This window comes from Hippocampus comes, unplaced genomic scaffold, assembly GCF_001891065.2.
Source record: "Hippocampus comes isolate QL1 unplaced genomic scaffold, H_comes_QL1_v1.1 scaffold5, whole genome shotgun sequence".
Taxonomy (NCBI): Eukaryota; Metazoa; Chordata; class Actinopteri; order Syngnathiformes; family Syngnathidae; genus Hippocampus; species Hippocampus comes.
In genome coordinates, this window is record NW_017805701.1 from 680,125 (window position 1) to 707,400 (window position 27,276).

At 45.0% G+C, this 27,276-nt stretch overlaps 3 protein-coding genes and 1 long non-coding RNA gene across 6 annotated transcripts; 2 read left to right on the plus strand and 2 right to left on the minus strand.

Annotated features, from left to right (window-relative positions):
- Positions 1–2,241: 2,241 nt before the first annotated feature.
- gnpat (glyceronephosphate O-acyltransferase) lies at positions 2,242–8,402 on the minus strand. Its single transcript, XM_019882733.1, has 17 exons — positions 8,231–8,402; positions 7,308–7,499; positions 6,925–7,101; positions 6,676–6,805; positions 6,464–6,591; positions 6,155–6,230; positions 5,920–6,071; positions 5,527–5,657; positions 5,189–5,415; positions 4,870–4,962; positions 4,350–4,508; positions 4,172–4,251; positions 3,941–4,081; positions 3,195–3,294; positions 3,023–3,107; positions 2,682–2,743; positions 2,242–2,612 (listed from the first exon to the last, which is right to left on the minus strand). The coding sequence occupies exons 1-17, from the start codon at positions 8,252–8,254 to the stop codon at positions 2,569–2,571; spliced, it is 2,001 nt and encodes a 666-aa protein (XP_019738292.1). The 5' UTR covers positions 8,255–8,402; the 3' UTR covers positions 2,242–2,568.
- Positions 8,403–8,512: 110 nt separating this feature from the next.
- On the plus strand, positions 8,513–9,308 carry LOC109523528 (uncharacterized). The gene is made up of 2 exons (XR_002169782.1): positions 8,513–8,615; positions 9,274–9,308. It is a non-coding gene; the product is annotated as an uncharacterized LOC109523528 (long non-coding RNA).
- A 171-nt stretch (positions 9,309–9,479) lies between these two features.
- Positions 9,480–11,749, plus strand: fsaf1 (40S small subunit processome assembly factor 1). 2 transcript variants are annotated; one of them, XM_019882735.1, is made up of 8 exons: positions 9,480–9,672; positions 9,756–9,859; positions 9,968–10,024; positions 10,103–10,198; positions 10,281–10,367; positions 10,456–10,484; positions 10,867–11,003; positions 11,076–11,749. In XM_019882735.1, the coding sequence occupies exons 1-7, from the start codon at positions 9,495–9,497 to the stop codon at positions 11,000–11,002; spliced, it is 687 nt and encodes a 228-aa protein (XP_019738294.1). In that variant the 5' UTR covers positions 9,480–9,494; the 3' UTR covers position 11,003; positions 11,076–11,749. The 2 variants fall into 2 exon arrangements, with proteins under 2 accessions (XP_019738294.1, XP_019738295.1); XM_019882736.1 differs by having other exon boundaries at positions 10,870–11,003.
- Positions 11,750–13,551: 1,802 nt separating this feature from the next.
- On the minus strand, positions 13,552–26,232 carry trim67 (tripartite motif containing 67). 2 transcript variants are annotated; one of them, XM_019882730.1, is made up of 12 exons: positions 25,172–26,232; positions 21,471–21,566; positions 20,258–20,380; positions 18,642–18,752; positions 17,897–18,050; positions 17,472–17,558; positions 16,133–16,296; positions 15,852–15,990; positions 14,861–14,985; positions 14,491–14,669; positions 14,236–14,398; positions 13,552–14,096 (listed from the first exon to the last, which is right to left on the minus strand). In XM_019882730.1, the coding sequence occupies exons 1-12, from the start codon at positions 25,997–25,999 to the stop codon at positions 14,049–14,051; spliced, it is 2,217 nt and encodes a 738-aa protein (XP_019738289.1). In that variant the 5' UTR covers positions 26,000–26,232; the 3' UTR covers positions 13,552–14,048. The 2 variants fall into 2 exon arrangements, with proteins under 2 accessions (XP_019738289.1, XP_019738290.1); XM_019882731.1 differs by lacking the exon at positions 17,472–17,558.
- Between the last annotated feature and the right edge of the window lie 1,044 nt (positions 26,233–27,276).

Genomic DNA, 27,276 nt, shown 5'->3' on the forward strand with positions numbered 1-27,276 from the left:
TTCCCCAGGAAAAAAAATGTAAGTTTTTTTGTAAAAATAGTTTTTCATACCTTTGAAAGAAATAAATGGTTTGAATAAGAGAACTCCAGAAAAAAAATTGATTGGAAAAAAAAGTCTAGTAAAAAAATACATTGATAGAAAATGAAAAAAAATGAAATTCTTAAAAAAAAAAATAGAATTAAATACGTTGTTCGCAGATCACATTTTTGTAGAAAAAAAACACCAACATTTTCCATGTGAATGATAATACACAAAATAATTTCACATTTTCAAATATTTTAATTATTCCAGATTTTTTATTCCAATAGGAAAGAAAAAAAAATTTAAATGCATACGTTTAAAGAAAGCATAATTTTCTCTCCTCCCCCAAATAACGTTCTTGAAAAAGTCAAATAAAAACAATGTCTACTCAAAGATTAAGAATTGCAAGAAAAAAAAACCCACCTCACCCCCAAAAAAAATTTCCAGGAAAAAAAACTTGCCTTTTTCCCTGAGAAAAAAAATTACATCATTATAGAAGCTTCAAGAAAGAGATAAAAAAAAGTTTTGCTCAGGTAATTCTTTTTTAAAGTAAAAGTTTTCTTTCACGGAAAAAACTTATTTTTCAGATTTTTTTTTCTCATCCCAATTAGCTCCTGTTGCAGTTAATTTCACTCAAAATTGCTCCCAGTTCCATCTCTTGGCATCCAAGAGACATTTCTATAATGATGTGATTTGTGATTTGTACTTTTAAGGTTTGTTGGCTTTCCCTAACATTACATTGAAACTACTCGTGCAGCTGGCTTCAGATTGACTCTTACACACACACACACACACACACACACACACACACACACACACACACACACACACACACACCTGCCAATATATCACAGCCTCCGCGTGTGAAGATTGATGGCATTAAATTGCTTCTATCCGGTATTTTTTTTTTTATCAGGATTTACAGGCCTTGCTGTACGCAGAGCTCTCCAACACCACTCCCGTACATAAATCATTCCTTTTCACCTTCCCGACACACACACACACACGCGCGCGCGCGCACACGCACGTGAGGATATGGCTATAACAAGATGGATGATCTGCCGGTCAGACAAAAAAAAAAAAAAAAAAAAAGGGTGCTAGCTCACACGCAAACACACGTGTACGTTTTGACTGGGTAATGGAAAATGTCAATCCGTGTGCATGGAGGGCCCAACGTTCCCACCCTTATGCCCGTTGCTCTCATTATGGGGAAATGCCACCTTATTTCCCAGACTACATGTTACATGATTAATTCCGAGCCGAAAGAAAGGTGAGATGGACAGCGAGACGGGGAGGAAAGCTGATGTGTGTCTCCAGCACGTCATCGCCATTCCTCGTGGCCCGACTTGAACCCTCTGAAGTGAATTCGGGGATTTGTTTCAAAATATATTACATGTTCAAAGATCAGTGCTGAGAATACTGAGAACGACGCGTGACTTGTTTTTTTTTTTTTTGTTTCAGTCTAACTTGACAGGAAACTGTAGACCAGGGCTTTGTGCTGATGTGGCTGCTTTAGAGTGCCTCGTTGCAGCCATGAGTGTGTGCACGTCATGCAGAGAAAGAGTGAACAACAAAGGCGAGTGGTTAAAAAGTCCAACTCGACAGCAGGCATGTGGACAGGGGCTTTGCACTGGCATGGCTGTTTGGAGTGCCTCGTGGTTGGTTATCCACGGGTGCACACACGTCCTACGGAGAAAGATTGAAAGGCAAGGAGGAGTATTGTTTTTAAAAAGTATGACTTGACTTCCAAATTTAATGTTTCTCATGAATTCAAGGTTTTTTTTTAAATTTAAAAAAATCTTTAAAAATATCTATTTCATATAATTTTTTCCTCCCATAACAACATTGATAAAACATTTACTTAAAACTCCCGAGAGTATCCCAGCAGGTTTCGCGGAAGAGGCATCTCAAGGTGGCGGCTATGCGCGTGTTCGAGTGAGCGAGCGAGGCTAAAAATTAGGTAAGTGTGACCCCTAGTGGTGAGATATATTTTCTCCCATACAATAAACCGACGCAATTTTTGTATTGGATCTCATTAGATTGTCCATCAAGACATTTGAAGGCGTTATCGTTTTATATTAATACACATTTTAAGTAAAGCTCAGCTCACCATTTCGAATATGTGTGTCAAGACTTTAATTCTGACATTCTCTGAACACAACACACGCACATTAGTGAAAAGTACAAAAAGCTGAATAAAAAAATATGACTGGAAAGAGAGATGTGTAGAAGTTTGCGTTTTAGTTCTTGAGGTAAATCCACACATTTGAGATGTTGGCCTTCAGTTGACCACAAAAGGCTTTTAAACTTTCTTGGCAAACAAGAAGGGCAGAGTTGAATATATGTTAGTGTAAACGTGACTCCACTTTCTTCAAAGTGCAACCCTCTTTGAGCAAACAAAGCGTTTATAATTGACCAGCGGGAAAGTTGTTAGTCTACAAAACACACACAAAAACGTGAGTAGATCCCACATTTCCTAGATTCAAGTTCAAGTCGTTTGGATGGTACGCTTGAGTCCGAAGTGTCCTTTGGTGAAGATTCGCAGCATTAGAGGCGAGCCGAGGCAACGTTAGGAGGCGGGAGCTTCCCTCCTGCACAAAAGGTGAGGGGTTCATTTCTTTTCACGCTTCTTCGAATGCTAACAGGCTTTTTCATCTCACCCAAAGCGTCTTCCACCGATTGGAGTTTCACTTTGTTGACCCTCAGAGTGTCCTGCTGCGCTCTGAGGAAACAACACACGAGTTCCTTATTCAAAGTGTATTTCTGTGAGACGATCAAAATTGGTGACAAATTTGAAAACGAACTGATGATTCGTTTATAATAAACGATTAAAAAAAAACTCAATTTGTGTTGCAGTGTAATGGGGTGCAATGTCTCACTCTGACCAGCAGAGGGCACTATAAATTTTTACATTTAAATTCTGTACGGTTGTTTTTTTTTTTAATCGAATCATTTGTCTTGTTCCAAGTTGTCCTCAGACACGTGTTGAAAACTGACGCACCTCCGCACGGCACCCAGTCTGAGCAGAGCAGCCAGAGCGTTCTTGTGCAGGTCAGACGACAATACCTCCAATTGGGTCAGCCTCCCTACGACACAGCAACACACGGCGACGTTCAACACACGACATGTCAACATGAATTCACTTCAATGTATACAAAACAAACGTATCCGACCTTGCAGCAAATGTTTGATGATAAACTGGCGGATGGCAGGGATGAACGACTTTTGCGTCAGCGCCTCGGCGGACTCCTCCAAAAGGAAACGACAAACCACCTGCGCACACAAATGGGGTAAAAAAAATTAAGAAAAAGGAAAACAGCAGTGGAACTGCAACACTTTGTATGAAACATAATTTAATCTTGTTTTTCAGTTTTAATTTTATTTTGATTTTTAATTCAGGTTTGTTTTTTTGTTGTTTTTTAAATATATTAAATTTTCATGAATGTAATTTTTAGTAGAACTTTAATTCATATTTAACTACACATTTTGTGTTTATTTTTTAATTCTTTGGAATTGTTTAGTCTTATTTAAAATGATTGATTTTCTATTTTTAATTTTGCTTGTATTTTTTTTTTAATTTAAAATACACTTCTGATTTTTATTGCAAATCCCATTGGATTAATATTTAATTTTTTTAAATTCAACAACATAAACACTGCAAGAGGGATTTTAATTCAGTTTTTTTTAATTAGATTTTTTTTTTGTAAATTGTTTATCAAAAAATAATTAATAAAATAATTTGTACTATTTAATGTTAATTGGATTTACATTTGAGTATTTTTATAATTTCGTGTTCGATAAAATGTGTTATTGTTATTCCCAATTTATAATTCATTTTAATTTCACTGCGTCATCATACAGCAAAGTTGTTTCATCTCACAGTCCCCGTCCGCGAGCTCGTTCATCAACCGTCACTCACCAGGTATCCTTGCAGGAAGGGCTCCAGCATGCCCGTGAGGAAGTCCAGGGTCTTCTGCCCCCGTTTTGTCACCGCCATGTCGTGCTGGGTGACGTGCAGCGCTCCGGTCTTCTCCAGCAGGTAACAAGCCTCCTCGAAGTCCTTACAACCAAAACAGTGCGAAAACAATTGACCTTATTTAAAAAATAAATAAATAAATTTAAAAAAGCCACCTTCGTCGGTGGTGCTGACCTGCATGGTGGCTCCAGGACACAGGATGAACTCATTCGAGAAGACGTCCCTCAGGAATCTGAAGCAGTCGAAAACCTCCACTGTAATAATACATCAAAAAAAAAAAAAAAAAAACAAGGCAAACAAATGTCATATTTAATATATATATTAGAGCAGTCACGTGTTGATTGTGACTCACCTTTTCGCGCGGAAGAGGTGGCACGGACGGCCGAGGCAACCAGCGCCGGTCGCAGGAAAACGTGCAGCGCCTGGTTCCGGTAAGAGGCGCAAGAGAGCACCAGCACTGCCCGGCTCAGGAGTTGGTCCTCCGGGGAGGAGGCCGCCTCGGCTGCTCCTGCTGTGTCACGACAAATAGTGAGCTTATATTTTTAAAAAAAATATATTACAAAAATATATATACTGGGGACAAAAGTATTGGGACACGGTCCACCTTTAAAAAGTGAAGAAAATGGGGCGTGGGCTTTCCGATGTCACTGTTAACTGTACGAAATGGAACTTTGTTCATCAATGTATGCCAGTGATGTACCGTGACGGGAAAAACAAGCTCTCGTCACCATTTACCACTGCTTCATGGCTGTGTATTCAACAGATTTCACTCCCAAGTGCATTTGAGACTCGAATGTGCAACTCCTGATTGATGAATCGATTGATTCGGAGGCGTCTCCCAATACATGAGTGGACACTGGTCCCAAACAAACCTTGTTCCAGGTGAACCCGCCCCTCGGAGACCCTCACCAGACCCCCGTGCAGGGCGAGGCTGGAGGACACCACCTCAGATGGATGCATTTGGTCTGAACATGGGAATTCAAACAAAGACAGTCAAATAAACTCTCATTATCTTCAAACGTGTATAATGTGTTTTGAAGTGACGTTCTTATTTAGCCAATTTTGTCTTTCATTCGGCATGTGTACTTTTTTTTGTGAGTGCTAACCACTTGTCTTTTTTGTTGCGTTTTTGTGTTTGTGTGCATATGAATCGGGTCATTGTCACCATGACGACAATGCACCACACTGTACCGGGCCAATGGAGGAAGGCTCCGTACTGCCGGGAAAGGTCTCGCAGCCACACTGCTCGTTCAGTCAGCTCATCCAGCGTCATCGGCGCTTCCTGCTTCTGCAAAAGCAGAGTCGCCAGGAGGACCCACGGCTTCAGCACAGAGTTCTCCTCCTGCGCCCTCACCAGCCTGTAGGCGGTGTTGTTCACAAAGTGCACCGTCTCCTCTCTGGGCCTCGCAGGAATGTGTCTTAAAAAAAGAATAATAAATTAAAATACACTTCTGGATAGTCAAACAAAACTGGGGAGTTCAAACTATATAATCATTTTGTGACATATGTATGGGTTCCTCGTTTGTTACCTGGGCATCAGATTAAACTGACAGCGGTCCACGTGGCCGTGGGCTAAACTCCTGACCGACACGGGTTGACCAAAGTAAACATGGATGCTACCGTAGTCCTCACGCAAGATCTTCCTGGCTTTAAAGAGACCCTGGCAGAAAAGGTAAAACAGTCAAACAGATGATTTCGACTTGCGTTATTTCTTACAAGGAAAATGGTATCGTGCAATGCCGACGACATGCCACTAGGGGGCAGTATTTCCCTGAAAACAACTTCCTGTTTCTTTGCCATGACGCCGGACCGCAGCGGGTGAGTTGTTTGACCTTATTTTAAATTAAAGTAGTATTTTTGACCTGAACTTCTGAATTCACAAATACATTATTTCAACAATTGGGAATATGCGAGCGACTCACCGACGTGGACTCTTTGGGCTTGGGAACGCCGAGAAGCTCCCGGGCGTAGAGCGCCTCCTCCAGGATCCTCTCATAGCTGATGCTGACCGGCACCAAGGACACGTCGAACACCTCGCCCTTGAGGAAGGGCTCCATCACGATGTTCAACAAACCTTGCCGAGAACGCACGCCATATGTTTGGAAACGTTTGGTGAATATGACTTCATTTCTTCTGCTCCTTTCGTCGTCTTCTTACCCAACTTTGGTGTTAAAGATTTGGCCGTTCGACTTCGCGTGCCCTCGAGGAAAAACTCAACGGGAGCGTACCCATTCTGAAAAAATACAATGTCAATCATTAAATCCTCTAATAATTTTGAAAAAGGATCTACAGCATTTGCATTTTTTCCCCTCAATACTGAGATTAACACAACCGAAATAAATACATTTAAAATGGACCCCGTGAGCTCACGTAGGACATTAATTGACCAAGTCCAAAAATGAAGAACATTTTCACTATAGTTACAAACAGAATAATTGTCGTGATAATAGTCACATTTTTCCTTACCTTGACAATGGTCTTGACATACTCAGAAAAGACGGCCCAGTACAATCTGTCGCCACCGAACGAGCGTCGGATAAAGAAAGCCCCGGACATTCGCAGCATCTCGCCCACAAATTTCATCCCCATGAAGTCTTATGGCGGTAGGGGGGGAAAACACACAGGGAGAGTGTAAGTTGTTTACTCGGCGAGGCCTCGTGTAATCTATTACAACATACCCATGCCAGCAGCGATGACGGGCAGGGAGAGGTCGTACGTATACAGGATGTAGGACATGAGCAGGAAGTCCATGTAGCTGCGGTGGCTCGGGAGGAGAACCACCGGGTGCTCTTGGATAGCCTGCTGGAGCTAACCATAAAAAGGGTTGCTAGCTTGATTATTATCATCACAGATGATGCCGATAACTGCCTGAATAAAATTCAGACGACAAATTAATCGGCCGATTAATTAGAATGTAAGGCTCTTACTCTCTGGATGCCTTCCTCGTTCACGTTGACACTATGGAACAACGTTTTGAACACCTTGCTGAGCATGAAGGCGAAAAATCGAACTGTACTGAGCTGCAGGCGGTGAGCCATCTCGTCCAAGATGGCCTCGGCCTCGGCCCGGACGTCGTCCAACGCTTTGCCCGTCTCCTTGGCAACCTTGGAGAAAATTAAGGATGGGATTCATCCATTGTTAAGGAATGTATAATATATCAAGGTACTTGTCATTTGCTTTTTCTATATCAAAGAGGACGGAAAGAATTCAAAGGAGTTTTATTTTTGTGGAGAAAAAAAATGTCAGATGTTTTATTTTTTTGTATTGCTCAGAGACATCTGTAATCCAGTCCAAAAATTTAAGTATCTACCTGATGGATGACATAGTTAACGGGATCCGAGTGCAGCGCGGCGCTCTTGAGCGTGTCCGGCGTGCACGGCGTCAGGCCTTTATAGAGGACGGGCATGAAGCACTTGGCAGCAAATCGGAGGTCGCTGGAGATCCGGCGTTCCTCCAGCATGTCTTCGAAGTCATCTCGCTTTTTCAGCATTGGATCTCCGCGCTGCAAAACAAGAACGCAGGAAATAAATATCAATTAGCTCTGAGGTTTTTCTTTTGACGCATTGTTCCACTCGTAGTATTATCTCCAATGAAGAAGACAGCTCCCATCAACACAACCGAGTGGGTACTGTCCAGAGAGTTGAGAGACAATACAAACGTACAAAAACATATCTTCTTCTAATACATGCGCATGTTGTGAAATATTATCACTGCCACAGTGGACTTTCCACTGTGGCATTATCTCTAGATTTGTTGGGTTGGTTAAAAAAACAGAAACCCTGTGGAATGTCAAATGAAACCTAAAACAAATATACTGTATAAGTACGACTAATTTTACATTAGTTTAAAATATTGTGTCAATATTGGCTTTCACACTGAAAATGAATTACTTTTAACAGGCAATCAGTTCAGTAAATAAATATGGACACTTATCGGAAATACTGTTTCGATTTTGGGAAAAAAAAACATCTATTCTCTCTATCTCTCTCAATTCAATTCAAATATTCGTAACGATGAAGCGCATATTAAACAGTTAATGTCAATATATTTGTGTTAATGCGACTCTTCGTAGCATTACTACAAACGTATTTTTGTCCTTGAGTGTGAGAATATGACTGGTACAGTTAGTCCCGTGGGCTGCTAAATGGAGAGGCAAGTCAAATGTCAAATGTCACACATACAAACTGAGTCGGGTTAGCTTAATCTCCACGATCATCGGTGACGTTTACATACCGTGTAAACAGCTTTGGATGCCATCCTCCCTCACGCGAGGAGCCACGCTGCATCCACCTAGGCTTTTGATTGTTTTTTTACGAGCCGTTCAATTGATAATATACAAAGGCAATATCAGCTTCCAGAGGAGAAACTTCACATGGGCGTTAGCTGCCTTTTCCGGCATTTTGACACGCAACTACGGTAGCTGAGTAGGACCAAACTACACCATTCCTCACACGTGTGCTGCTATCCAAATTTGTCTTGTACAACGACGAGTCGACTACTATCTGTGTTCTTATTTAACCTTGTATCATTAATCTTAAAATGAAGCCCGACAAAAATGGAAATGTTGACGAGGATTGTGCTTTTCTGGAACAAGTTTTGGATTCTTTATACGATTTCGGTAAGTGTAGCTAAGTAGCTAGGTTGTAGGCGAATTTGTTGTTGACTGGTCTGACTCCATCGTTCTTTTACGGTTTGTTTCGCTAACGTAACTAACAGTATATCGCCATTGTTGATAAAGCTAAGACGTGAGACTGTTTTAAGTCAATATAAATATTTATAAGAGCTTTCCTCGTCGTCGTTTGCTATTTTTAACTAGACTCAAAATGAATGGCTTTCTCTGTTAAAATGCATATTGGAAGCTAACTCCTAGCTGTATCTTAAACAAGATAAAATGTGCCAGTTCACTAATATGTGTATGTTAAAAGTTAAATATTAATTTGGGAATTCAAAAACCGAAATGCGGACTGAAATACATAGGTGCACAGTATCTCCTTTTCCTCAAAAATAAATGGCGAACACATAAGAACGTAGAATATACTTTAAAATTATCCCAGCTACTTGGCCGAAGAATAAAATTTACCACTGTTCAAGTGTAATTTACACTATAATTAGACTAATTAATACATGCCTCTTACAGCTAATAATTTATTTTCCCCACACACACACACACACACACACAAAAACGTGAATACTTGATAAGTTCACAAATGATGATTCACGAATTGGTCTGGAAATAAACCTAACTATGATATGTTCCTTTGTTCATGTCGATGCAGGAAGTGGAGCTGGGAAAAGAAAAAAGAAGAAAAAGCAAAAAAGATGCGAGGAAAAACCCCTTCCTGAAGATGCTGCTAATTAATTAACACGCCTTATACCGCTAATATTATATTTTCCACACACACACACACACACACACACACACACACACACAAAAACGTGAATACTTGATAAGTTCACAAATGATGATTCACGAATTGGTCTGGAAATAAACCTAACTATGATATGTTCCTTTGTTCATGTCGATGCAGGAAGTGGAGCTGGGAAAAGAAAAAAGAAGAAAAAGCAAAAAAGATGCGAGGAAAAACCCCTTCCTGAAGATGCTGCTAATGTCTGTAAGTTCGATAAAGACCAAGTTGGAGGACAAGAGTCCTTGGATGTGACTGTCCACGATCAAAGTAAAAAAAACAAAAAACATGCAGCAAATCCCGGAGATCCAATGATACACGCATGGTTTGCACAATGTATCTTATTATCACAGATCCAGCTGTCAAGCCGGTGAGCCAGGTGGAGGTGGTGAGCTTCCAGGACCCCACCAAGAGACAAAATAAGACCACACAGATGCCCACTGTCAATGAAACAATTGTAAGTTTCTTTCCGTCCAACTTTCTCCCCCACAATGGACACAATAATAAGAACACCTCACAAATGGTGCTCTGTTTGTTTTCCGGCTGATCTTCTTTTCATCTCTAGCTACCGGAGACTTCGAAGAAGCAGAGTGCTCCGCAACAGGGTGTCAGTTTGGAAAAGGTAAGGGATTTTATCATTCTAAAAAATGTGTTTTGGTGTGATTTACATTTATATTGTCATCGTATGTGTGTGTGTTAGGCTCGACTGGAGGTCCATCGCTTCGGCATCACAGGCTACAAAAAGGAGCAGCAGCGAGTCTATGAGGAGGAGCGCGCCATCATGTTGGGCGCACGGGTAGGAAGACCTCAGCGTTCCATTAACTCGCTGGTGCTTGCCACATGACTCGCCGCCTGACTTAATGTTGATGCCTTCGTAGCCTGCCAAGAAAAACTGTTTGAACTACAAGGTGCTGCAGCAGCAAATCAAAGACAAGAAGGCAGCGGCGAAAAACGAATTGCAGTCGGTAGGACCCTCAAGATGGCCAAAAGTCAAACAAAAAACACAACATTTAAAATCTTGCTGTGTGGTTGATGTGCTGTTTTGTTTTGTAGGACCTGAGGAAAAAGAAGAAGAATCCAAGGTATGACAATGTTTGCTTTCGAGGGATTTGATCTTTTTTGTTTTGAAATGTGCTATGTCCCAAAAAAAAGCTTTATTCACTTAAAATAGTAAATTGTGAAAAAAAAGTTTTCCCTCAATAATGTTCTTGCGCCAAAGCGTACGTCATCGGCTTTTGAGTAAAAACAAGAACAATTTTAGTGTATTTGAACAGTTGCGTGTACAGATTACATCGCCAACTACTGGCCTGGCATGCATATGACAGCATTATTTTCAGCCGTTTTTTTTTTTTTTTTTTTGCTCCCCCTCGTCACGGACCCCAAAGTCCCTTGTGACGGCACCACTTCCCTCGTCTTGAGCATGTGACGCTGATAAACGACGCTAATGCGAGTGTCCGCCTCCAGCAGGGACAACAGGAAGACGACGACGTCTGGCTCGTCGTCAGCACCCACCGGTCAGGTGGGCCGCTTCAAGGACGGGATTCTGATCCTCAGCCCCAAGGATGTCCAGACCATGAAGGCCAAGGTGCGACGCAAATGAGGTGGGTTGTGTACCGAGGCCAGCCCACTCATCCAGAGGGACTTGTGTGTTAATTGTTGGTGTGCTTCCGCAGGAGAATCTGTTCTTTTTTTCACGTGAAGAAAGGAAGGCTTCAAACTCGGAAGACAAAGGCGGTGTCTGCATTTAGGCGGCGTCTTTTACCTAAAACCAGGTGAGATCGCATCTGGCACGGACCATAGAAAGGTGAACAATGGGTTCGCTTGAAGTCAACCCTCAAAAGTCCAATGATTGACATTTCCGGATTTCGAAACGATGCCAAAGTCAAACGGAAAAGTTGAAATCATCATGTGTGACATCAGTAAACCTCACGCGACTTCAGTTAATATTTGGTGGAGTGGTATTTTTGTGATGAGGGAGGTGAACTGCTCAGTACAAAAATCTCAACGCACCAGATCGCTTTTGTCTTTATTTCATCACAGGTAATTTATTTCTCTCCTTTTCTTTTTTTTTTTTTGAATATAAACAACCAAGAAGAAGACATTGTTTGCGTGTGTATTTGTCTTTGTCTTATGCTCATATACAAACCATTTAGTCGTACAAAACATTCACAGCTTGGCAGGAGCAGGGTGTTGAAATGAGGTGGTTCGGTTCCAAGAATGAATAGTAACAACGAAGTAAATGCGAATTCAGCTCTTTGTATTTACACTTTGAAATAGAAACAGCAGCAACTTGGACGCGGAACAAACTCAAGAGGACGGCGACGTACAAAAAAAAAAAAAAAAAAAAGATGTTTTATCATTTTATCATACTTGCTCAATAAATAATTTTAAATATTCCGACATGCACTCCCTCCCCTCCCCCACATACAGAACCGTAGTTTTAAATAAATATGTAAAGTTTTAAGACATTCATGGACGGGCGGGCGTGAGGTAAAGGGACACGCACTACGACTCGACACACACACACAGCAGCCACCACAAGTCAGAAGCCTTTTGAAGTTGGCATGTAGACAGGCTCGGGCTCTCGTCACAAACATCGGAACCCTCGCTCGAGCCCTTTCACAAAGGCGCTCGCTAAATATGCGCCCTTGGATCAAAGAATCTGGGCCGCTTCCTGGAAGTGAAATCTGGGTTCCACTCTTGTGGGAAGACTTTTGAACAAGATTTTTGGTCTGGGATGTACGAAAGAGGTCGAGCATGAGATGATGGCATGCTTGTAAGGACCTGGAATTCTAAAGGGGACCCCCCCCCCCCCCAAAAAAAAATTTTCCAAAAACATCTTGATAAGCAGAATTAAGAGCTTTGGAATTCCTCCAACCTGAAATGAATCAATCATTTATTAAGAGGCAACTCTTGATCCTTTTGACCAAATCATATCGACAGGATTAGATGTTTGTCTTGTTGGAGGTCGAGCAGAGCCGACAGGAGTCATCAAACTAATAAAGTTGAGTTCACCCTCCAAATAACGCCGGCGTGGTATATTGTGCGCTATTCAATCGGTTTCCTCTCATAGTAATGGATCGAATAGTGTGTGTGTGTGTGTGTGTGTGTGTGTGTGTGTGTGTGTGTGTGTGTTAAAGTGGAATGCAATGGCTCTTGATCGGCGTGCATTTGAATTTGAACAAGTGTGGCTGGATGCCGGAGTGGCTGTAATTTCTCCGGCAGCCACTTGAGGGCGAGCTTTCACAGCAGTTGGCAGTAAACAAGAAATGATGCAGGAGGCTATTTACAACGCAGCTCGAGATACAGCAGAGGACTTTGTAAACTTGGTTGACCCCCACACCCCCCCTAAGTCTCCGAAGTTGGCCGAGGAGCGCAGTTCTTATTTACACCTTCCGTCCGTCAGACAGACAGGACCGCTGCGCGACGCTTCGTAACGCCTCCAATCCTATCCGCGCTGCGATTATGTACGCAGTCTCGCACACTCTCGTGTGAACTCGAAGCAATTCGGTTCAATGAGAAGAAAACTTGTAGCGGGTGATTGCAAAGTGGCTCAGTGTTCTCTTTCATGTCACAGTGATCTTTTTTTTTTTTTGCAGCGGCACGTCTTATCCGGTGCCGCTGTTGATCGATTCAAGGCAACGCTGCAGAGAGTGTGCTATAAAATGACCACGAGGTGACCAAAAAAAAATTATCAGCGTTGTATATTAAATATTCACTTTTTGTCTAAGGAAATAAGTCTGCTTCACCCCCCCCACCCCCTCGCAGACATATCACTGATGCTGTTTGAGGGAGAAAGACGCTCGTCCCCCATACGTCTCATCGAGTAGTGTGCGCAAGCGGATGCAAAGCTTCTTCAATGCTCTAATCCAGTTTCTCAAAATTTCCAACTGAGCAGTTTGAGAGCTCTCTGACACAGCAAGCGTTGTCGTTGTCATATAATAGGTTATTATTATATGAGTAATGTTTTATAAAAGTTTGTATTGTGATATGTCATACTTCAGTTGATTGACAGGTCCCGCCTATAAGGGGGAGTTCCAGGGAGTAACTGTTAGAGTGAGCGCACCGCACGTTTTACTGCTCTGCCGCATTGCTATTAAAAACCACTCAAAACGTGAACCTTGCCTGCTGACTATTATTACAGTCGTAGTTGACGAAATCGAAAATAAAGGTTGTAATTTGTCATCCCGTGGCAGGAAAATGACACGGCACTAAGCACAAACGGCCTCCCTGCGGCCTCACGAAGACAAAAGTGACAGCGCGGCCGCAGTTGAGCCCGTGAATATTTTACGGCGGCGACGACTCGAGTCGCTGTTTGAACGCCGACGAAAGCCTTCGCCGCCGTCACCTTTAAAATGCTTTTCTCGTATGTTTGCTTGCTCAAGGCACCGCGTTGTCGGATCTGGATGCAAAAAGACCCCCCCAAGAAAATGTAGCCCTGCAGTCTGCTTAATTGTGCGCGTGGCCTTCCGACGAGTGCAAGGAAACCGCCCGCGTTAAGGTGTGGCTGACGGAGCGCAGACTTGAAATTACATCGACAATACTCTATGAGAGGCGATGACGCAGACGCGTCGGGAAAACCTCGAGACGACCGCGCCGTCGACATCGTTGGCGTGTACGTAGGGGGCCCTCAGCGGAGGCGTCGTCTACTGTTTGAGGTCCCTCGGCACCTCCAGGCCCGTCACTAAGGTCACCTAGAATGAGACGGACAAGTAAATGAGAAGCTCTTCCATACTTTCTGTGGCCTTTTTGCGGGTCGACCATGCACCTCCAGGATTTTACAAACTGGCTTCGGTGTTTGAATATCGCTAATTAATTTCAAAGAGTGGCCACCTGGACATTTCTGTTGAGGCTGACGGCGGGTACAAAGACGCCGTCCAGGTTCTCGAAGGCCGTCGGTCCGTGTTGTTCCTTGTTGATGAAGAATGTCAGGGTGTGCTTGGTCAGATCCAGGAGGATGCCCACCGCCGAGCCCTTAGTGATGCCACCCTCTGCCCTGCACAAAAGAGCCAAGCGTGAATCTCTTGAGGGTCTCGCGCCGGTCCTGTAGTTTTGGTCGGAATCCCCGCGGATGGATCCGGTCCGTACCTGTTGGTGTGTGAGTTGTTGTGCATGAACCAGGAGCGGTTGTTGTCCACATACATGGCCCAGGCTTTGTCATCCTTGCCCAGCATCATGTCCTTGACCGTGTTGATGCGGGCGATGCCAAACGCGGGGTCTGGGTGGTTGTCGTAGCGATCAATGCACACCTCCCAGTAGTGGATGCCCTAACATCAAAGCGGGCGACATGAATACCTCTCGAGGATAGTGTGTGCGAACTTCCGCCAAGGCCCAAGAATGAAAGAAGTCAACCCGTGAAAGCTTTGTGGGTCATGTGAGCTTGCTGAGTAAGAAACATGCAGGACTGTAAAAGCCAGAACTTTTCTTTTTTTCCTCAGCAGGAGGTTAAAAACCTCACCTTGGAGAAGGCGGCGGTCCCGAGCACCACGCGGTCGTCGTAGCTGTTACACGACACCGTCTGGTTCTCGTTGGTCAGGACAATGTCCCGGTGAGCCGAGGTAGGGTCAAAGGCGAAACAAGCCACTGTGGAGGAAGACGTAGTCGTGATTCAGCGAGCGGTGACTCAACCGGCGTCGCATTTACTTTTGGCCAAAAGGGGACAAGAAAGCGCGGAGGAGTGAAAATCCGAGTCTGGCGCCTGTCGTGAGTCAACGAAGCCTGTCTGGCGGAACATTTGGGACTGCCTGCGGTAACGTCAGAGACACAGTTGGTGTCTTCAAGAAATCGAACGTGCCGTTGTCATCTGGCAAGCGACGTGAAAGCTGATGTGCCCAGTCCAGTAAATGAGTTCGAGCACACAAATAATGGCCGCAATTTTTTATTTATTTATTTTTTTTTGCAACTGATAACAGCTTCCTCGATTTTTGTGTGTCAGTCGTCCTTTCTTGGAGAGAAAAGCAATTAGGATGCGTCTGAGCTCAGCAGACAACAAAAACACAGTTTGATAGAGCTTATTGCTGCTCTGTTGAGTCTTAAATAGAATTTAGTACAAAAATAAATAGGCTGCAATTTTTAGATTTGAAAACGGGCATGTTTTCGGTGAAACATATGTCAGATAAAAACCCACTAAAGACAACCCAGTTTGACACGAAGGCAAAATCTGACAGCTTGACTGCAACGGAGGTTTTCAGTTTTTGGTGTGAAAAGACGCCATCTGTGGCCGGAATGGGCATCCGATTATTTCTTTGATCGACCGTTTCGAAAAACATTTACCGACTTCTGTTTTCATGCTAATCTGCATACGTCAATCTTGTGTTGTGATTGATTGCGTTTTTTTTTTATTCTCTTGTCCTCTCTAAAAAGCACTGATTGATCTGCCATTTAAATTTTTTTGGGGGGTGGGTGTTATGAAAAGTGTAGTAGGAAGTAGTTAGCTCCAACTTGGGTACCGTCGGAGGTCTTGAGCACCACGGTCTTGCTGTAGGGCCCCACGCCGACGGCGTTGTAGGCCTTCACTCTGGTGTTGTACACGCTGTTGAAGTGGAGGCCGTCCACTGTGCACACCGTCTCCTTACCCACGTACACCTCCTGTGCAATCAAACGCTTCGTAAAGCCGAACGTCACAAGAATACATCTGTATGTGTAAGATTTTGATTTCATGAAAAATGAATGGATGAGCCAAAAAAAAAATGTAAACTGAGCATGTCCTCTGAGTGAGCGTGTCACCAACCCTGTACTGTCCCCCGTTGCCGTCGTCCAGCTCCAGAATGTAGCCCTCGATGGGCGCCGCTTGGGGCCCGGCGACCCTCCAAGCCAGGGTGGCACTGTTGTTGCCGCTGCAGCACTTCTCCAGCTGCAGGAGGGGAGCCGGCGGCACCAAGGGTCCCGACTCCACTGGGAGGGTGGTGGGAGGGGGAATAATAGTTTGGTATCCCATTGCATTTCCGGTTCAAAGACAAACGGGTTGATCCGGTGTGCTCGGGTGGCGTAAACGAGGAGGCTCTGGAGGATTACGAACATTGCTTTGAGGAATCAAGTCGGGTCGATTCGTAGGGCAAACATCGGAATGGGCGGAGGAGGAACACAAACGTGATTTTCACGCTGATGTGGCCAATAGATTTTAAAATGTTTTTTTACAAATGGAATATATATCAGAGGTGGGAACCACGGAGGAACTTGCGAAAGCAGATTCTTACCATATTCTACAATCATCGGGATGGGCGAGGACCGATACCAATTACTGTGTTATCGGGCCAATATCGGTTTGATTTCAAGGTATCGAGTTCGTAGTTGGCGTGATACTGCCTTCTCTTAAGAAACAAAGAAAGGGCTTTGTTCACCATCATCTGTTACTGTGTTATCGGAAATTTGATGTATCGAAAGTACTCGCGGTATCGGTAATTAGTGAGTGCTCGGAAGTGGACAAACAAAAGTGGTATCAAAGACCCCTCTGCCGTAATCAACATTGGATTAAAAATCAGATACCATTCATCACCGTATCCACAATGAAGTGGCAAAACACATTCAAACTTCAAAGAAAATAATCTAAAAATACCCCTTTTTTTCCTCCCGCGTATCCTTCGGGGGAGTGCTGAACATAACAACCATTCTCTAAAAATATTTTTTTTCTTGAAAAGGAGAGGGAAGGCAGCAGTCAAGACGAACAATATGCACATCGAGATTCATTATATGAAGATATCAAATTTGCATTTATAGCCATGCTGGTTCTGTTTCTTCTCTACCACAGCATTTTTGGATTTGGGGGCGGGGCTTACACATTTCTTCCAATTTGTATTTAAAAGCGAAACAGACGACCACTCGAGGCTATAAATTTCTGTGCTGTCGGTTCTTTTCGGTGCATTCCAGAGAAGGGAAGTGCCAACCCGAGGAGGGGCGTTTTTTTTTTTTTTTTTTTTTTTTTTTTTTTTGCTTGAAAAGAACAAACCATGCGTGAGTGGGTGTCGGGGACGGGAAAACGAGTTTCCAACCACACTAGACTGGGAGTGCTTAGGGGGGTGTGGGGGTGGTGGGAAAAGAGGTCGGGGACGACAACTCCGTGGAAATAATACCTCCTGGACTTTGTGCGTCGGCATCAGCTCCAGCACTGTCCGCTGCCTGCCGCTGCATTTGTTTCAATAAGGGGCCGTCCTGCACGTCTGCAAATACCATTTTGAGGATAATGCACACACTAGCGTCAAAACGTCTGCCGTACAAGTGCCGGAAATGTTCAGAATGCAACGTGCGGTCATCCCAAAAACGAATCATTCTGAGCGTGATTCGAACAGGCAGCCTTAAATTGAATCTCGGGATCTGGCGGCCGTAGCGCTTTGAACAAAGGTTGACGGGGAGAACGCGATCAGTCACTTTGAATATGACGGTGCGTCATAAAGGCTGCCAAACAATGCTCGCTCCTCATTCTTCCGACTTGGGAGTCGTACAGAAACAGTCTGAAGGAAGAAATATTTAAAGAGCCATGCGGATTCTGTTTGTGTACCTTTGCCCTGGCAGAAATCCAGCTGCAGGATGGTCTGCAGGAGCGTGTCGGTGTTGAGCGTGAGCTGAAACTCGGGGCCCACCTTGGCCTCCAGGTTGCCTTTGACCCACTGGTCCTGCGACGACGCCACGCGCTTGATCAGAGCATCCGAAATCTGTGGGGGGGGGGCGTCAACAAGCGGCGGCAATCAATATTAACGCTATAAGGCGCCCCTAAAAGTATTCAAATTTCTCAAAAGCCGGCGGTGCGCCTTATAATCCGATGCACCTTCGATGTGGATCACTATTCAGATTTTTTTGGCGGTAGTATTTTAAGAGTTTTTTAAAACACGTTGTGAAGGCTCAATATAAATGAAGATGTATTGTATTGTATTCCCTTTAGCGTTGCTCCATCTAATGGATGCATAACACAACCGCAGCCACTATTGTAGCTTCTATTCTATGCGCCTAATAATGCGGTGCGCCGTATATATGAAAACAGTTTTTAAAGGCCATTCGTTGAAGGTGCGCCTTATACTCCGTAGTGCGGAAAATACGGTAAGAACCCTTGTGATTAGCAATCCGTTTTAGCATAACCGTTAGGCTCTAGCTAGAACTCCAAAACACCGTTGAAGACAGACAATATACCAATGCGCATATTCTTTATCCTCGGCAAAAAAAAACGACAAATATTATTGCAGTTACTGAGTCATTTACAGTAGAATGCAATTTTTTTTTCTTGTTGCTATCCGGGCCATTCGTCTTACCTGGAGGAAGCCACTGGGGTCGTTCTCCTTGAGGACCTCCAGACAGTACTCCATCATGCCCGTGGTCTGCCGCAGCTTCATGGTGCAGTGGGTGATCTGGTCGCGCGCCACCTGATGGACGACAATGGAAGTGTAGCCAGTGAGGGGGTTGAGGGAGGTAATTAGATTTTGCGCATATCGAATGGGAAATCCTACTCGGTGTCAGAGGATGTTAAGGCATGCTTTGAGGCTAATTATTTGTGAAGGTTAGCGGTGTTCTCGTAAAGACTGCGCGGTCGAGCAAATTGATCCACTTGTACACGAGTAAGACAAACCTTTTGATTTTTCTGTTATCTTTCAGCTAGAAAGAATTAAAAAAAAAAAAAAAGCTTCTATCTTTGAGAGTCCTTCTCATTTCATGGCCGCATTAACGAGCGCAGTCCGAAAATGAGAAGCGATGTTAATTAGCCGCAGTCACGCGCATTAATTTGACGGCTAATGGATCATGCTTGATTATTCACCTGTCAGCGGGACAATTGTGAGCGGCGTGAAAGAGCTGCGAGGCAATCGTGCGGTGCCTTTTCAAACGGAACTCCAATTTCAAATTTGATCACGCCAAAATAATTTGGTGAGACTTTGAAAGACGAACGCGTTGCTTTAAAGGGATCAAAGTCGACTTGAGCATGTTGTTGGGGGAAGTGTGGGGGGTGGGAGGGGGAGAAGACAAAAGATAATCCAGTGTGAATAGATTTTCCAGCCTGGAAGGGTTGTCGTTATGTAACGCTGAAGCGCAGATGCAAGTTTGGTGGTGACGCGGTTGTGTGGAGAGATTTTAGTGGGAGTTGTGTCAGGCTGAAGTGCGAAAAGAACAGCTGGACGCTTTTGACAGAAAAACCTTTCCATGGGAAGAATCGGTTGTTTTGGACTGACAAAATTAAATAAACTGTGCAGAATTCTGACCCTGTTTTATGAAAGAAAGTTTTTTGGGGTTTTTTTTGGGGGGGGTTTGTTTAACTGCTTTTTTAGATTTGGTGCTTGAGCAAGCTGCTGTTGTCAGTCGCCAGTCTTCAAATTTTGTTTGACCTTTTGTACATTTTTCACCGGGTGAGCGTGGACGACGGTCTCGCCCAGCTTGTTTGTGAAATTCAGGTTTGTAGGGCACTCCACTGACAACAAAATTCCAGTCGATGCTGACGTTGCATCGCTTCGGATTTGAGATCAGCACAGCTTTTGAGTTGACGATCAAGAATTTTTTTAAAATGTTAAAACGAAAGAAAAGCTAACAATAATTAAAAAAAAAAAAGACCTGACTTGAACAGAGTTTGTTTTTGTCTGGTTTGAGCAAAGTATGTGTCGCTGTAGTTTCCAGAAAGTATAAAAGATGATTTAAGGAATGAATGGCCGGCGGCATGTAAAAAAGCTGCACTTGAGCTATACAGTGCGTCGGTCACTGACGCGACCTAAATATCGATTTGTGCCGACCTCGCATCCGGTCAAATGGATGTGCTATCAAATTGCAGTGTTTATTTTATCGCTTTCCCTCCCGACTGCCATGGATCAATCGTCTTTGTTTGTGGCTGGAAAGCTATTGATTTTGAATAGCGTTTGTGACAAATGAAAGGAAAAAAAAACCTTACCTTCAGCTTGTATTCCTTCTCCTTGGTGACCTTTGTCAGGAGTTTGGCTTTCTGTCGGGTCAGCGCCTCGATCAGCGAGTCACACTGAGCCACCAGGCAAGCCTCGAACTCCACGCCGTTCTCCTGTGTCACGCAAAAGCAACGTTTAGACATCCTAATCCAAAGTGACGTTTAGGCAAAAAAAAAAAGGGAAGCTCTTCTTTTTTTTTTTTTTTTTTTTGAGTTGACTGTCAACCCAAATTCTGAGACATTTATGAAAAAAATGCATCAAGTGAATTTTATGCGAGGGTTAGTGTGGGTAGCTTTTGTATGTATTGTGGCGTCTGGGTTTCTGCACTCAGGGTCAACAACGAGGCGCTCTAAAGTGGCCACATATTTTTCAGGGTGTAGGTGCCTCCCCCCCTTCCCACTCAAATCTTTCTCTGTGTGATGCGCGCACACTCACAGTTGATAACGAGGCACTCTAAAGTGACCATGGCAGCCTAAAGCCCTGGTCCAAACACCGGTTGTTGGACTAACAAAAAAATAAATAAAATCCCGGCTCCTCAATTTTCCATCTTTCTTCGTGTGATGCGTGCGCACTCGAGGCCAACAACGTGGGCGCTCTAAAGCAGCCACACCAGTGGACTATCGAAAGGGTAGATGCATTTTTGTGGTGTATTTAGCAACAAATCTCTGGATTCTTTACAGGCTCTTAAAAATGTCTGAGCTGGGGAATATATAAAAAAAGCTCTTTGTAGAAAGAATCTCCTTTATTTTAATTGATGGCACAGTGCTGTTATTGCGTAACACATTTTAATCCTCCTTCCACCAGTCGTAATGCAGGTGCTTGTCGTCGTACAAAAATGGAGTAAAAAGCGGATTAATCGTGTACTTAGTGTGGCAGTGAAGCCCACAGTCACAGAGGAGGACGCGTCCGTCCCCCCTCCCCCAAAAAGGGACTAATTAACCTTGAGATGACTCGTTTTAATCCGCCACGTGACTTGGTTGAATTCAACAGACGAAAATTGCAAATGTTGCGCGGACAAACCAGGACGTCTGTTGATTTCATGCTGGCCTCGCCGGTCCTCGGGCGACGGCAGCAAGGTCAGCGTGTTCGCTCTGCTGCGGCGCGAGTGCATTGCTAGCACAATTATTTTTTAAAAATATGGTTACATCAATACTCCCCCCTCCCAAAAAAAAAAAAAAAAAAGACATTTTATGACATCATTACCTGGATCTGCTGCAGCATGTTCTTGAGTTGAACCAGAAATTCTTTGGCGTCTTTGGCTTTGTCCGAGACGCCGTTGAGGGCCTGCGAGAGTTGACACTGCAAGAAAAAAAAAATGGATGGATAGCTGGACAGACGTCGAGCTGTGTCTTATTTTTTGGGGGGAGGGGGGGTGTTCGAGCCTCTCATTGAAAAAAGAAAGGACAAAGGGAAACATGCCCACACACGTGCCCAATAGTGATAAATCAAGTCCGCCGTGGCGCCACCCACATGATCCACCTGCTCCTTCTTCCTCCACTCAAACACCCCCCCCCCACACACACACAGAAAGAAGCGTAAAAGACAGTTGATGCTCGACACACATGCAAAGCCAGTTGAGCAAAATCAGCCAATGCAAAAATATGACCTAAAACATGTCAGAACATCTCACTGGGAATTATATAATTGACACACGTGGGTAAAATGGTCTATAAATTTCTTTCTAATCTCCTGGGACACTTTGCTTCCTCTGGTCCATGTTTAGTGTGGCACACACCATGGCAGCAAACAACAGCAAAGTCACCCCCTTTACATCGGCTGAGTAAATGATGACAAGTATTTCATTTTTTGTCCGGGCCTATTGCGTGAGTTTATTGAGGAAAGGGAATCTGGTGAACCACCATTCAAAATAATCAAAATTCATAAACGATTATTAAAAAAAAAAAAAAAATAATCCCAGCAACCATTGTACACCTTGTATATGAAGCCGTAATTGGCGTCTATTATACATTGATGATTTTTTTTTAATTTGTTTTTTATTTTGCTATTCGCCGGCCTGCCTGGTCCCTGTCCGCTGTACATCCTTCCATGCCATACGCAGCCAGTCGATGCTAGCAACGGATTTTCAAAACTCATTAACATTAACTGCCTCCTAGGAGAGGGACTTAAGTCATCACATGTATGGTTTTTATGTTTTATTCATCATCGGGCCCTCCTTACTTGCGCCCTTAATGCGCCGCGTCGATAATCCGCGCCACACGTGCATGACTTGACCACGCACACACATTATAGGGTGGTTTCCCTCCCCCCCCTCGGGCGCGCCGGGATGACTTGATGAGTCACAAATCAAGTGCACCCTTCGGCAGGCAGCGCTCGTCGCCGTGGAGACCATCTGGCCCACCGAGCTGTCGGGGCCCCGCGCCGGGTTGCGCGCCAAGGCTTTGCTAACAAGCGAAATGACGGATGATGAGGGGCTTTCCCTCGATCGTCATCGCGTTTGCCTCATGAGGGGTGTGTTTGATTTACTCAACTGGGTTGCACTTTTTTTTTTTAACTCCCCCCCCCCTTTTTTTTTTTTTTTTTTGACCTTTCAGTCACATCCCATCATCTTCTCATGTGGACCAGCACAGATGAAGTTGTTGTGCATCGGCAGTGCTTCATGCTCTATGGAACTTGAAGCACAGTCCGGGTAGTCGTGGAAAGGTGTCAGGGGTTATCCTCGAGCCGAAATGGATGACCACGGGAGGAGAACAAAAGGCTGTCGACGCCCTTCCCAAATGCTTGACCTTAATGTCAAAACGACTGCCGGAGTAATCGGCAAGGGGGATGGGGGGGGGGGCATTTACGACCCTCACCCGTGCCACTTTTATTTCTCCTCATTTGTGTGTTTGTGCTGCTATTCTGCTTTCCGTTTGGGTGAGTGGACACGGCCTGTTTTGTTAAAAACGGACAATTTTATTTACTGCATCACAATGTCACTCTCGAGATGCAACGCGTTGTATACGGTCATTCAAAAGTCAATTTTCCAGAATACAATTCCAGACGTGAATTGGAAGCTGTCAATGCGAATTCGCAATTTCGACTTCATGTGGCTTTTTTTTTGCCTCCTCGGCGACAGCTGTGTTCCGGCATTAGCGCGTCGCACGCCGGCGCAAGGTCAAAAACAATCTGCTCTCTGCCCCTTCGTCCTCGTCATCCTCTCATCTGCCCTCGACTCGCAATCCTTCGCTGCTTTTTTTTTTTTTTCTCCTCCTCTCGAAATGCGCCTCCACATCCACACACAAAGCAAAGCGCCAGTTCCGGATCACTATGCGAGTCCCTCGGTAGAACTCCAAAGTACTTTTCAGGGAGCTCGAATTCCGGCTGGCACGTAACCATGGAAACACCCACGGCTCATTGTTCCACTACTGGCATATCCTTCTACGAGGCCTGCCGTAGAGTTACCCAAAATAAATCATACACACGCTGGGCTATATTTGGTGGGTTGCTTTTACACAAACACACACACACACACACACACAAATGCGCACACACACACACTCACTGACACTCACACACAATGTTTGCTGTGTAGGCTGTGAGCGAGAGGAAGGAAGTGCAACAAAGTGCACATTAACCTACATTCAGTGCTCGAGTCCGCCAGAACTGCCTTGAGTTATTGTACTGTAATCCCCCACCACCACACTACTCTTGCACCCTCTTAACAACGAGGCGCTCTAAAGCCGCCACGCCAGTAGCCTCAAAGAAAGGCGCTCAAGTCCATACAGAGTAGTGGAGTGTGCGCGTGAGATGCTGCCCCCCCGAGGTAAAAGGCGAGTAAGGCTGACCTGTTTCGGTCTTGCCATCTGGAACGTTACCGGGCACACTTCTGCTCTTGTTACCATGGTAACAGCATCTCGTAACAACCTGAAGTGCTGGATTTAATTCCACACATCTATCCTCAGAGTTCGAGATTTTACTTTTCGTGGAAGCGTGAGTACGAACCAATTCGTGAATTTTTGCTTCATTTGAACTATTTGGGTGGGGGGGGGGGTAGAAAAAAAAGAAGAGGAATTTTGAAATGTAGGATTCGGACCAAATGCAGTGGAGCTACCAAGACGTGATTGGACGTTGTATAAATGAGCATATCTTATTCATGTGATGCTTAGAGACGACCCCTCTCCCACTGTCCCCCTGATGGGATTTTTACGGTCCATTTATGAGGGGCCTCTACTTGGGGGAAGGGGGGAAGCAAAATGAGGAAGAGACAAAAAGACACCATTAGGGAAGGGAAGGTAAAAGTGACAAATGGATACGATAAAGAAAAAATATATTGCATATTCAAAAATTTTATGTACTCCTCATAACGCTGAAGGTGAGCCCCCCCCCCCTCCTCTCTTTTAACTTAAGAATCACTGTAAAGATGAAAACAAATGTCTCGTAAATTGGAAAACACCACAAGCTCTTTCGTGTTTCTGTGCTGGACGTGCGCACACTCATGGCCGACAATGAGGCGCTCTAAAGCGCCCACGCCAACAGACTCTTCGAAACACTCAAAAAATGTCGCTTGACGGGGTCTGTAACCTTGAGGCAAATGTCAGAATTAGCCGGTGAAGAGAGTCAGGTTCGAGAAATTCTGTATGTCGCCATGGTAACAGACTGTGAACATAAACTGGTCGCTCGCTAGCAAGCAGACTAGTTGTTCATCTCTATCTATGTATATATATTGAGAGAGAGAGCGAGATATAGTTGTTTTAGATGCTCTACTTTTTACATCTCAATGGGTTGGATTTAGTCTAAGAGGAAACTGCAGAACGGCGAGTTTCCATTTTGTTTTTTTCATTGACTGTCATTTTAAACGACGGCAAGTTCCGATTTTCGCACAGATCTGAGTTACGTCACCCATGTAGGAACTCGATCGTAAACCGAGGACCACCATTCCTTTCCTGCACGACGACGCGGCGTACCTTGTGCTGCTTCCACATGAGGGCGATGGGCTTGACGTCGTGTTTTGCGTGCCGTCCCTCCTCGGCGCACTTTGCGCACACGGGCGCCCGGCAGTTGCAGCAGTACATGACGAAGTTCTCCGCTTCGTGTTCCGCGCACGTCGCCGGCTTCCGCGCGGTAGCCGGCGGCTGTCCCGCGGCCGCGCAGGAGGCCGCCTGGCCCGGCCGCTGCTGAGGCGGCGGGACCAAACGGTGCTTGGCGAGCGGGCCGCGGGACGGGTGGCACCGCTGCTGGCAGGCGTTGCAGTAAAACACGTCACATTGCTCGCACATGACCGCCGCGTCCACCGGGTTGCGGTCACACAGCTGACACTTGGCCGCCGCCCCCGAGGCGGCGGAGGCAGAGGCGGCGCGGTGCTGCCGGTACCGCGCCACGATGGCCTCCAGGAGCCGGTTGCGAGGCAAGCCGCGCAGCCCTCGCTCGTCCAGGGAGACGCTGCGATGGCAAAGCGGGCAGGTGAGCGAGCACAGCCGCTGCTGCTGCTGGTGGGGGTGCTGCGGGGCGGGGAACACCCGCACGCCGTTGGGCGACTTGAGCTGGCACGGCGTGTAAGAGCCGTAGCCGCTGTCCGTCTCGCTGTATAGGCTCATCTTGTCCACGTCCAGGTAGTCGTACTCCGAGCTGACCGCCGACGCGCGGCTCTGCTGCACGGCCGCGGCGGGCTCCCCGTCCGGCGTGTGCACGCTGATACTGCGCGCGCACTGCAGGCAAACGTTGTGGGAGCAGGGCAGCAGGACCGGCTCCTTAAACAGGGAGCCGCACACCGGACATTTCAGTTCTTCCTCCATCGCGCCCGGTCCAAAGACTTCCAGCACCGAACGTCTGCGGACAGCTCTCTGGCAGGCGGGTCGTGCGCATGCGCGCACGGCCAGCGAAGGGAGGGGCTTGCTTGAGCAGACGTTGATGGATGGCTGCAGGATTTGAACACACAACAGGAGAAACCACACTGAAGGACACAGAGCGGGTTTCTGTCTTCTGAGGTGATACCTGAAGATTATTTCACATTCGAAATCCTACAAAATCAGACGTGAGTAAAAGAAAATGAGGTCAGCCCCTTTTATGAATGGAAAAACCATGTTGCTGTTCTGCATAAACGGCAACAAGAATGGTTTTTTTTTTTCTGCAGAAGTTCCTGCACTCCGCGATGGAAAATCTTATACAGGTATGAACTCTGCAAGGGGTGAAGCTACAGGGGAAGTGGAAATATAACAGCCCAAAATCCAGATACAGTTGCATACTAGGTTTGGTTTACAGAACACCAAGGAAGCAATTGTCCAATCACTACTCCACTTTTTACATGACTGTGTGTGAAGTTTAACACCTGATATCGTGTCCCTATTTCATACCACAAACCAGACGCTGATGTCATCTATACTGTATATCTGACTGCAGGTTTTCAGCATGCTGCAAGAAACCACTCCTGGATTGTATGTGCCATGCGGAGGAGAAATTCCGACTCTTCTGTTACAACTCTCGTGCTGGCTTTTTGTGTCAAGTGAGGCATGTGAAAGCAACACATGAGTAATCCCCCGGACACACATCCCTGAATGAATTCCTCCACTCGAGCGTGGTCCGATTTGCTCCTGGCGCAGAATTCCCTCAGCGTGAGCGATCATAACGAGGCGGGAATCGTGTGCGGTGAGTAGACTAAAATTAGCCGCGCAAGGAGTACATTTGACACACTTGTGCATTCATTCGCGCAGGGGAAAGGTAATTTTGGCTTTTGATGTGTTGACACTGCCACAAAAGGGTACCGGTGATGCCAATTAGAATCAGGGTAGTGATCAAATTTGGGTACTTGATCATCGTAATAAACACATCGATATCGGGTGTTTTGAGGAAAAAAAATAGGGATTATGGTGCGGTTAATAAATTCCCAAATATTTGTAAAAAGATGTTAATTATTACCGTGTGCATGCGTTCAAAACTAGTATAGCAGTTAGTTGTTTAAATGTGCAGTGATACCTTTTCATATCCCTCTTTTGTATCCATTCGTCACATGATTCAAGAATATTCTTTGATATCGTATACGCCACTAGCAGACATTGTCCATCAAAATGTGAGC

What these genes read in the sequence shown, in the direction of transcription:
- gnpat (XM_019882733.1), bottom strand. Translation starts at nt 8,254, where the DNA reads ATGGCATCCAAAGCTGTTTACACG. An exon ending in AGCCTTCCTCCATTGGCCCG is followed by an intron (nt 4,963 to 5,188) that starts GTACAGTGTGGT and finishes TCCCATGTTCAG; the next exon opens with ACCAAATGCATCCATCTGAG. An exon ending in GCGGGTTCACCTGGAACAAG is followed by an intron (nt 4,509 to 4,869) that starts GTTTGTTTGGGA and finishes GTCGTGACACAG; the next exon opens with CAGGAGCAGCCGAGGCGGCC.
- fsaf1 (XM_019882735.1), top strand. Translation starts at nt 9,495, where the DNA reads ATGATATGTTCCTTTGTTCATGTCGATGCAGGAAGTGGAGCTGGGAAA. An exon ending in AGGGTGTCAGTTTGGAAAAG is followed by an intron (nt 10,025 to 10,102) that starts GTAAGGGATTTT and finishes TGTGTGTGTTAG; the next exon opens with GCTCGACTGGAGGTCCATCG. An exon ending in AAAAAGAAGAAGAATCCAAG is followed by an intron (nt 10,485 to 10,866) that starts GTATGACAATGT and finishes GTCCGCCTCCAG; the next exon opens with CAGGGACAACAGGAAGACGA.
- trim67 (XM_019882730.1), bottom strand. Translation starts at nt 25,999, where the DNA reads ATGGAGGAAGAACTGAAATGTCCGGTGTGCGGCTCCCTGTTTAAGGAG. An exon ending in GCAACGGGGGACAGTACAGG is followed by an intron (nt 15,991 to 16,132) that starts GTTGGTGACACG and finishes TTGATTGCACAG; the next exon opens with GAGGTGTACGTGGGTAAGGA. An exon ending in GGACCGCCGCCTTCTCCAAG is followed by an intron (nt 14,670 to 14,860) that starts GTGAGGTTTTTA and finishes CTTTGATGTTAG; the next exon opens with GGCATCCACTACTGGGAGGT.